A 10,386-nucleotide genomic window follows, 5' to 3' on the forward strand; every position below is an offset into this window, starting at 1 on the left:
TTTTAACTGTATGTGTCAGTATTTATCTTTATTTTTATTCTTTTCTAACTTTTTTAATATTGTCATCATACATTGTGGAATGGCAAAGAAAATAACCTCATATTTCACAAGAATAAACACATTTTTACCAACAAACATAACTGAGTTTAAGGCACTTTTCTCAACTTAAATTTTAATCATTAGCACAACAATGGAATTATCAATCGATTCAATTTGGTATAATGTCTTCCTTTCAAGAAGCACTTAGGAAGACAAAGTCTTAATTAGTATAAATCATCAATACATCAAGTTAGTTGTAGGTCATAAAGGAACATGATTCCTGGTAACTGATAGAACAAAGACATTTAGGCTACAGCCTGTGCAGTGACTTCCTCCAGCAGTGGTTTGGTCAACTCTGAGTCATCAGTGCTCACCAAAAAACATTCCTCTCTGGGAATCCGTCTCCTTCCTGAGCGGCATGATGGTTGCACATTCCCATGTTTTTTATACTTGCATATTGTTGTCTGAATGTGGGACCTTCAGGCATCTGGAAATTGCACCTAAGGATGAGCCACAATTGTGTAGGTCCACAATTCTTTTCCTGATGCCTTCATTGATTTCTTTTGATTTTCTCATGATGTCAAAGAAAGAGGCCCTCCTCCTCCTTCTTCTTCTTTATATTGTTTATTGGCAGTTGGCAAACAACAAATTGGTGCATTACCGCCACCAACTAATGTGGAGTGTAGAAAGAGTCTCTGTGTTTGGGGTGTGCCTTTATTAGCGTTCACAGGTGTGCCACCAATTAACTCAAATGGACTCAATTAACCTATAAGAAGCTTCTTAAGCTCAGAATAAAATCGTATGAAGGTTTCTTTTTGTTTAAAGACACAATAAACTTAGTGTATGTATACTTCTGACTTTGATGAAAGTGTTTCACAAATACAAAAAATATGTTAATATTTATTGATCTAAAACCAAAAAGTTTACTCTGATTTGATGTTTGACGAAAAAGAGAAAAAAAAAGGTATTCGTGTCTTTTTGTATGTAAATATCTGGTTTTAACTGTATGTGTTTTATCGCACGTGTGTCTTCTTATGTATCTGTGTAGGCTACTTTAAATGTAGTTTATAACACTGAAACTCAGTTGTGCTGATTTCAAAGCTAAAGATTTATTCACTGACCAAACACATTATAATAACATCTCAGTTGATGACTCAGTCTACTTTGTCTCCTCCCTGTTTTGGAACAGCCCAGGAGCGGCTGCACTTCCTCCAAGTCCTGAGGAAGAATAAACTGGACCAGAAGATGCTGCTCCCACACCTCCAGACTCACCATTCAGACAACTCTGACGGTGGTGATGGCTGTAGCTCAGGAGGCAGAGCAGGTCGCTTACTTATCAGAAAGTTGGTGGTTCAATCTCTGGCTTTCACAGTCCGCATGCTAAATTTTCTTGGGCAAGTTGCATCCATCAGAGAATCAATTTGTGTGAATGTTTAAATAGAAAATACTTAAGCAGCATAGAAGAAAATTAATGTAGTATGTTGTCTTAAGTGCTTTGAGTGCTTCAGGAGAGTAGAGAAGCACTATATAAGGATCAGTCCATTTGCTAATAAACATCATTTGTTTGTTTTGTATATTTCCCTCTTGATTGTATAAACGTGTCCTGTTCATATTTTATTCCGGCAAGCTTGGTCATTGTACAGAGAAAATGATAATAAATGGCTTTTCTATTCTATTCAGTGACAACAGCAGATAATCAAAGATCCCAATCAGCCATGATTATTGATTAGAGTTCTGGACAGCTGCACATTACAAAGTGTTCTGCAGTGAATTAGCCCCACACTTTTTCCACAGATTTTAACACACAATTTTTACTTCTCAACTACCTTTGAAATTTTTTTTTAAAGGAACTCAAATGCTGATGAAATGTGCAACAGATTTCTTTATTTTTATGTATCATGGCCCAATATTGTCAAAAAAAAAAGAAAAAGAAAGAAAGAAAAGCAACAACAAAGCATACAAAGCATGTGGCATACTATCTGGAGGAAGGCACACTGAAGAGAAAAAGTAGAGATTTAGAAATACATTCAATTTGCAGTATATAAAAGTGCAAGAGAAGTGCATGATAATGTTGCAGTACACGGTGAAAGCTATGAAGGCACATGGTTACAAAGCCTCACAGCACAATTACATTCAGACTGTAGGCTTAGTGGTCCTCTAGAAGTGGTGTGTAGAGCTCTGGGTCATCAGTGCTCTAAAAAAGAGAATATTGGTAAAGTAAAATGACGCTGAATAAATCTGTTTGGCTTTTGAGCAAGTCACCAAATATTCATAAACTTCCACATAAGAACTCACACAAAACAAAAACAAAAGAAAAAAACCCTAAACATATTCGGCCAACATTTTCTGCGATGCTAGTCTGTTACCTTGGTTTGTCCCTTTTCTTTGCTCTTCAGACTCTTGATCCCCAAGACGACTGAGCTGATGGTGACGCAGAGCTCCAGGACTGACAGCACAATTAGCACAGCAATGATGCTTCTGTAGAGCATCTGTTGGGATACAAACAACAGTGCTCAATTTTATTGCAGTAATAAAAGGATCAGAGGCTCAGACCCTTTGACCGGAGAGTGGGCGGAGACTTCTGTACAGACGTGACTGTGATCGCAAGATCAAAAACCTATATACAGTGGTCCCTCGTTTATCATGGGAGTAACGTTCTGAAAATGCTCGCAAAGTTCAAACCTTTGTAGAAAAATAATTTCAGCATTATAGAATGAAACCAAAGATCAAACCCTGTTTTCAGGTCCAGAACATGAGAATAGAGAAGCTGCCAGAGAATCCAACATCAATGAATCAATGGTGTAGAAATAAAGGAAGCAAGAAGAAGTTGAGTAAAGTTTGACTTATCTGACTGTTTCTGTAAATTCTATGGTAGTGGTACCACCATAGTGGTAATTAACTACGTTAACATCTACCTTCCTTTAGCATGTCCAGAAGTCCAAGTTTTTGTGCGATGGTTAGCATCTTCCTCTGCCTTTTGGGTGCTAGCGCAGGTTCCTTTGATGGTGCCAAACGTTTCATTGACATTGTTGTGTCAGTTGGAGAGAAAACTTACAAACATATAGTACAGCACTTCAGAGTTACACTGCTAGCGATCAAAGATTTATGTAAATTTGACGTTCTGTACAGGAGTCAAATTTTTTTTCTCAAGAGCATGCAAAATTGCACAAAAAAAAAATCTGCGGAAAAGTGAGACCACGAAAGGTGAACCGCATTTTAGCGAGGGACCACTGTATACTATTATCTGATCACCAGCTGCAAATCCATAGATTTCAGAAGCAAAAACCTGTGATTATATCGACAAAACAATTTAATAATTATTCGATTATAAACAATTATTTTCCACTTGTCAGTTAGGTAATTTAACTTGTATGTAAACTGCTGAACTAACGCTTACCTTAATTAAAGCTTTGGCCTCCAAGCATCTCTCCTGTAGTATCATCTGTTCAGGAGACAGACTTGGTGTTGTATGATGGCCATACCAGTAGTCGGGCTCCCCACAAATGTTCCACAAATATAGATTAGATACACTGATGCTATACAGCACAATGGCTGCAATGGCAAAAGCAACGCCAGTAAGATTCAGAATCACATTGACGATAACCTGAAATACAAGATGGGTCAGTTAATGTAAAATAAAATTTTAAACATTAGAAGGCTGGTCGGTTAACAGTTTTACAGTCAGTCAATGCAGGAAAGCTTGCAATGGTTGGCATTAATCTTACATCTACATAGATGTGCATACATGAGACCTGGCACAAGTGTGTATATTGAAATATTATACGTCTACTTTTATATCTTCAACTTAGACAACAAAATTCAAGTCGTCCTTCTAGGATATATCTGGACTACTCACCAGACATGGACTTGGATACTTGTCAGACAAAATGCTGACGATTCCAAACATGATGAACTACACAAGACAAAAAAAAAAAAAACAAAGACAATAAAGTTTAATTCCTTCCCATGTGTAATTTAACTGAATGAGGAGACACATCATGTGTTTAAGGTGACAATAAGAAACAGCAGCTTATCAATAAAACCACAGAAGTAAGGGATTAAGATTTCAATTGATAAAACACATTTGATTTCATAAGATTCTCCAGCTTTGTCTTAAGCGCCAACTCTGACACTCTACATACTCTGAACTACAGGCTCAATTCTGAAGAGTTGAAATGGGTTTAAAATGTAAATGAAAATAGAATGCAATGATTGGTAAACTTCATATGCCCTTATGTATTTATTTATTTATTTTACAGTAAAACTGAGAAAATTTGCAATTACAAAAAAGAAAAGGAGAATTTTTTTATCTGATGTTGACTACTGTGTAGCTCCCCTCTTTTAACAACAGCCCAAAACATTTGGGAACTGTAGAGAGCAGCCGATGGACTTTTGGAAGAGGAATGTTGTCCCTTTCTTTTCCGACTCAGAGGATTCTAGTTGAGGAAAAAGCTGCTTCGCTTGCTTACCAACCCTCCCATCCAAAAAGGGTAGCCGGTTTCACGTATGGTCCATAATCCAACATATCGGCTTACAAGGATTGTTCCGAGTCCAACACTGAGAAGCCCAATCATAATCTGCAGAGTCTGACAAAGAAGAAGCACAGAATTAACAACTGGTGATGTAGATGTTTAACACCAGTCATAGGATATGCTGCATACTGGAGCACTTTCTCTAAGTCTTTTTCTGTAGTGTGATAAGAAAACTCTTAAACTATCCATCCATTCTCTTCTGCTTATTCAGGGTTGCGGGGGCCTGGAGCCTATCCCAGCTGTCTGAGGGCGAGATGTAGGGTACTCCCTAGACAGATCGCCAGTCTGTCACAGGGCAAACACATCGAGACAGACAAACATTCACAACCACATACACACCTTAAAGCGATTTTAGAGTTACCAATTAACCTGACCTAACCTAACCCCACTAACCGCATGCCTTTGGACTGTGGGAGGAAGCCGAAGAGGACATCGCTAACCATTGTGCTGCCCTGTTTTAAACCACAGTGGATAACTTTTTACTTTTCTTCACTTTTAAGTCCAATAAATTTGTCAGTGAGAGAGTTAGACTCACGTGAGAGTTAGACTCACGTGGGGTAAGGAAACATGACACTGATACAAAGCCGGTGGCATCCCTGACACATAAAATTTACCTTTACTCTGTCTTCTTGGAAGGCTTTCTGACACAGTGTTTTATCTCCTGAATGTTTAAAATGATTTGAATTACTCGACACACACGCGCGCGCGCGCATGCACACGCACACACACACACACGCGTAAAGGGGAGTACACAAACTATATTCTGTGTTATAAAAGCTATATATAACTATATATATATTCAATTCGACTTATACAGCGCCAAATCACAACAACAGTCGCCTCAAGGCGCTTTATAATGTACAGTAGATTGTACAATAATGGACACAGAGAAAAGCCCAACAATCATATGACCCCCTATGAGCAAGCACTTTGATGACAGTGGGAAGGAAAAGCTCCCTTTTAACAGGAAGAAACCTCCGGCAGAACCAGGCTCAGGGAGGGGCGGGACCATCTGCTGTGATTGGTTGGGGTGAGAAAAGGAAGATAGGATAAAGACATGCTGTGGAAGAGAGAAAGAGATCAATAACAGGTATGATTTGATGCAGAGAGGTCTATTAACACATAGTGAGTGAGAAAGGTGAGAAAATGCTTTAGCAAAAAGGAAAGCTTGAAACCTAATCTTAAGAGTAGTGATAGTGTCTGTCTCCTGAATCCAAACTGGAAGCTGGTTCCACAGAAGAGGGACCTGAAAACTGAAGGCTCTGCCTCCCATTCTACTTTTAAATACTCTAGGAACAACAAGTTTTCGAGACCAGCAAAGCGCTTTACAATTCCACTATTAATTCACACACTGGTGGAGGCAAGCTACAGGTGTAGCCACAGCTGCCCTGGGGCAGACTGACAGAAGCGAGGTATTTGAATCCTTAAAGGTTGTAGCTCACCCCCAGCACTGTCTGAGAGGTTCTGTTGAGGCTCCTCAGGCGCTGTGACACGGTGCAGCACACTGGACTGTAGCAAAGGTTCTTGAGGATCTGGCACAGAGGAGGCCAAGAGCTATCAGGGTCAGAGGTCAAGGTGAACACAGTGACCCCATCAGCCTTAGACACAGTGACAGACATCCTGCCTGTAGATCCTGGAGACTGAAAGAGAGAAGAGTACATAAAAATGAACATTAAGGCCCCAGCTGTGGAGAAATGCCTGAACTCATCGAAGTATTGAAACAAAATATTCATTTAACTTCTGCAACTAACAAAATTAAAAATCCAAATCACTCAATACCTATTATCTTATATTAACTCTTATAACTCACCTTATAATGATGTCGAGCTCCATTAACAGTGACTTACACTGTCTGTTAATTCTAATGAAATTAAAAAAAACAACTTGTATATAAATAAATAACTACATTAAGTGATGCAGTTGTGTTTGCAGTTATAACAAGATGCTATACATTTCAATATTAGATAAAGATGATGAGTAACTGAATAACAGTACTGAAGATAAACACTCACAGTCACTTTATTAACCATTAAACTACTCGTTAGTGGAAATATCTAATGAAAGCACTTTAAAGTATTTAAGCATGTGGACATTGAAAAGATAAAGTGAAGAAAGGTGATTTAAATGACTCTGAATGGGGCGTGGTCTTTGGTGACAGATGGGCTGGTCTGAATATTACAGAAACTGATGATGAGAGAACTATCTCTAAGGTTTACAGAAAAATGTCCATAATAAAGAATTCAGGGACCTGCAGAAATGCGTTGTTGATTATAGAGGTCAGAGGAAAATGGCCAGACTGCTTTGACAATAAACGAAGCAAGACTAACTCCCATAATCACTCACCGCGACCAACGTATGCAGAGAACGCTCTGAACGCTCAACATGTCGAAGCTTCGTTGCAAATTTTGGACGCAGGTCAGAATTTAGTGTAAACAAAAGCCTGGCTGCACCCAATAAAGTGGCTTTGGATAGTTTTTCTGAAACCGAAACTGAGAAATCATGAAACGAATATAAACGAAGTAACAGAGTAAAGCTGGTGTATGAAAACTTCAGAACGTAATTCTCTTTTCATTAGCTTTGTTGACATTTTTGCAATCCTCTAAACTTTTTTTGGGGTCCTCCGCATATTAGGAAAGTGCTGTAACCTACCAGAGAGAAAACTCGACGGACATGTGCTGCAAAGCGGACGAAACTCGACTTTACTCCTGTGAGTGAAAGTCCAAAAAAATTAAGTGACTGCGCCACTACCAGCAGCAGGGAGCGAAACTGCGCCGACTGTTCCGGGAAATCGAGCCACGACCACAAAAACAAACATGTATGTAAAAAAGTCTTTGATCAAAGTCTTTGTTCTCGACAGTAATACGACGTAATTTAACAATTACAGTAATACAGCTCCACCTGTGACTGGCACCACGGAGCGCATTGCAGCGTTCCAAGTTAGTCCTACAGGCCCGCTTTGATCTACAGCCCCTGTTTACCAATGATTACGTCACATTAACCTGAATTACAATACAAAATCAATAAAACAAACAAACTTACTTGTCAGAGGAGAAGAAAAGCAACCAAAAGCCAAATTAATATCTGGTTGTGTGTTTGTTGCGCAGCTATTGCTGGATGAGATTTTCCAGTTGTTCCTCCGCCCATAAGGACAATATAAAAATTAACCCTTTGCTCAACATCCAATTACACACAAAGATAATTGAAAAAAATCAAATGTGGAAGAATTACCCTCACTAGCAAAACGGAACAATACAGTGAAAAACGTTGGTGGACTAATTTAACTAAACTAATTTAGGACTAATAACCAGATTATAATAATCAACGCACTGATTTTGATCTATTTATTCAGGCATTAAGTGAATCAGCAAATTGTTGTAGAAATCCAGGTAAATGAATTTTGGATTTCGGTTTGTTTCCTAAGTGGACAGTTTGCTTTCACTGGAAGTGTGATTGACTTGGGGTTACTGTGTTAAGTCAGGGGTGGGGGAACTCCAGGCCTCGAGAGCTATGGCGTTATTTTTGTGCCACTATTCTGAGCGCACGTAAAAAAAATTTGAGCGCACGTAAAAAAAATTTGAGCGCACGTAAAAAAATTTTGCAGGTGCATGTGTTGAATTTTGAGGAGAAATTTATTTTGAGCGAAGAAAAGCTGAATTTGAGTGAACAAAATTCATTCCTGCGTGCAAAAAATGTATTTCAGTGTTTTTATTATCCACATACACACACCAGCAGCCCCTCCCGCTCAGTTTTTGCATTTGCGCTCGCTCGCAATGTGTTGCTCGCGCTCTCAACATTTCTGCCCATGCGCGCTCAACTCTTTCTCTACACCGTTATAGTTGTGCCACAAAACCAGCCAATCACAGACTTAGATACAAATAAATCTGATTGGCTGTTCTGCTCTCCAATCAGCTCGAAATGACGAAATGCAATATCCCAGAATCCATTTCGTCCAAAACTCAAAGGAGGCAGTGGCGGAGGAACACAGAGTGGCAGAGTTTGAATTATTACTCTTTCTGGGTCACAAAATAAAATTTACAAAAAAATAAACAAAAAAAAGGAAAAACTGGAATAAAAATATAAATCTGACACTAAAAAAAATAAAAAAATCTAAGACTTGTCCAGCAAAACAACAGCCAAGAAAAAAAAAAAAAAAAAAAAAAAAAAAAAAACAACAAAAAAAAAAAAAAATTAATGAAAAAGAAAGAAAAGAACCAGCAAATGAAAAAAAAAATTTAAAAAAAAAAAAAAAATTTAAAAAAAAAAAATTAAAAAAAAAAAAAAAAACAATCGTAAGTAAAAAATAAAAAAAAAAAAAAACGAATAAAAAGTATGAAAATTATAAAAAAAAAAAAAACAGTCGAAAAATCGGAAAACAAAAATAAAAATAAATGAAAATAAAAAAAAACTGTATGCATTGTAATAAAAAAGAAAAAAAAAACCAATAATCAAATAAAAAAAAGAAAATTGTAAAATAAAAATAAAATGAAAAATGACAAATAAAACTGAAAAAAAAAAGAAAATAAAAAATACACTTAAAAAATATAAAAAGGAAAAAAAACAATAAAAAAAATCACACAAAAAAAACAAAACAAATACATAAAAAAATAACAAAAACACAAATAGATAAACACAAAAAATAAAAATAAAAAATAAGAAAAAATAAAGAAAAAAGAAGAAAAAAGAGAAAAGAAAAAAGAAAAAAGAAAGAGAGAAGAAAAAGAAAAAGAAAAAAAGGGAAAAAAGGGAAAAAAATAAAAAAAAAAAAAAAAAAATAAAAAAAGAAAAAGAAGAAAAAGAAAAAAGAAAAAAAGACAAAAACAAAAAAAAAATAAATAAAAAAAGAAAATGAAATGCCAAAAAAATCAAAAACAATCCAACAAAATATTAAAAATAACAAACAAAAATTTCAGATCAAAAAAAAAAATACCGAAAAAAAAAAAAAAGAAAAAATAAAATAAACTAAGATATTTTCATGCGAGAATGGTGCTGTGTAAACTTCAAATATCTGCTCGATTTATCAAGACATCACATATTTGCATAAGTGCTCTAACTGTTTTGGAGATGCCTGTTGTAACCAGCTTATGGCCGTGTCCTAAGACCTGGTGGGCTGGTCTCCAGCCAAAATGCCGGGCCGATTTTTTTTGTCCCATTCCAGCACCGGTTCAGCCCTTAGCGCTTTTTTTTTTCTTGTTTTCAGTGGTAATGCCTATGATTGTGCCAGAGCACATTTCAATCAACCATGGGCATTTCACAGGGCCCCTGGACGACATGTTTCCCTCTCACCAGATATCCAAAGATTCATGACCACAGCTGTGGCTCCAGCAAACATCAGCTGATACTAGAAATTAATATTAAATAAATTCTAACAACAGCTGATCAAGCTTAAACTGCTGCTGTTGTTTAGCGCGACATCCGCTGGTTTCCTCTTTCTGGCGCAAAGTGGGCGATAAACAAACAAGAGAGCTGATCAGCTGATCATTGATCAGTTTCATGATTGAAGTAGAGACAGAGAGGGGGGGGAGAATGAAGAAGATGCAGCTGTGCAGCAAAGACACAGAATAACTCCAGCTTTGTGCCTTTTTCCATTCTAGCTGAATCTGGGACAAACTGACGTCCCTTCTCAGCTCAATACGAAACACGTAAGAACGCATTCCGATTTAATGGAGCGGTTGGCAACTCTACTAACTAACCTTATGAATAAAATAAAGTTCACTATCAGTAACATCATAGCACCCACCCAGCTGTATAGAAACTCCATCATGCTAGCTAGTACGCAGTACGAGTTATTGTAACTGACTGTAAAAAGTCAGCACAA

At 37.1% G+C, this 10,386-nt stretch overlaps 1 protein-coding gene across 3 annotated transcripts in view; it reads right to left on the bottom strand.

The window, feature by feature from the left end:
* LOC102291418 (high affinity immunoglobulin epsilon receptor subunit beta) overlaps positions 1-7,738 on the bottom strand; it is an 8,878-nt gene extending 1,140 nt beyond the window's left edge. The window contains exons 1-7 of one of the 3 annotated variants that reach the window (XM_005923660.3): positions 7,611-7,738; positions 6,014-6,211; positions 4,509-4,625; positions 3,896-3,952; positions 3,437-3,643; positions 2,406-2,528; positions 1,904-2,233 (exon numbers count right to left, since the gene is read on the bottom strand). In XM_005923660.3, coding sequence (XP_005923722.1) covers positions 2,186-2,233; positions 2,406-2,528; positions 3,437-3,643; positions 3,896-3,952; positions 4,509-4,625; positions 6,014-6,190 — 729 coding nt within the window. In that variant the 5' untranslated portion in view covers positions 6,191-6,211; positions 7,611-7,738 and the 3' untranslated portion in view covers positions 1,904-2,185. Of the gene's footprint in view, positions 1-1,903; positions 2,234-2,405; positions 2,529-3,436; positions 3,644-3,895; positions 3,953-4,508; positions 4,626-6,013; positions 6,212-7,220; positions 7,512-7,610 lie in introns of those variants that run through there. The other 2 variants (XM_042221292.1, XM_042221293.1) reach the window with 2 other exon arrangements.
* Positions 7,739-10,386: the final 2,648 nt, after the last annotated feature.

Source organism: Haplochromis burtoni, unplaced genomic scaffold (genome assembly GCF_018398535.1).
Source record: "Haplochromis burtoni strain Fernald_Lab_line unplaced genomic scaffold, NCSU_Asbu1 Contig_64, whole genome shotgun sequence".
Taxonomy (NCBI): domain Eukaryota; kingdom Metazoa; phylum Chordata; class Actinopteri; order Cichliformes; family Cichlidae; genus Haplochromis; species Haplochromis burtoni.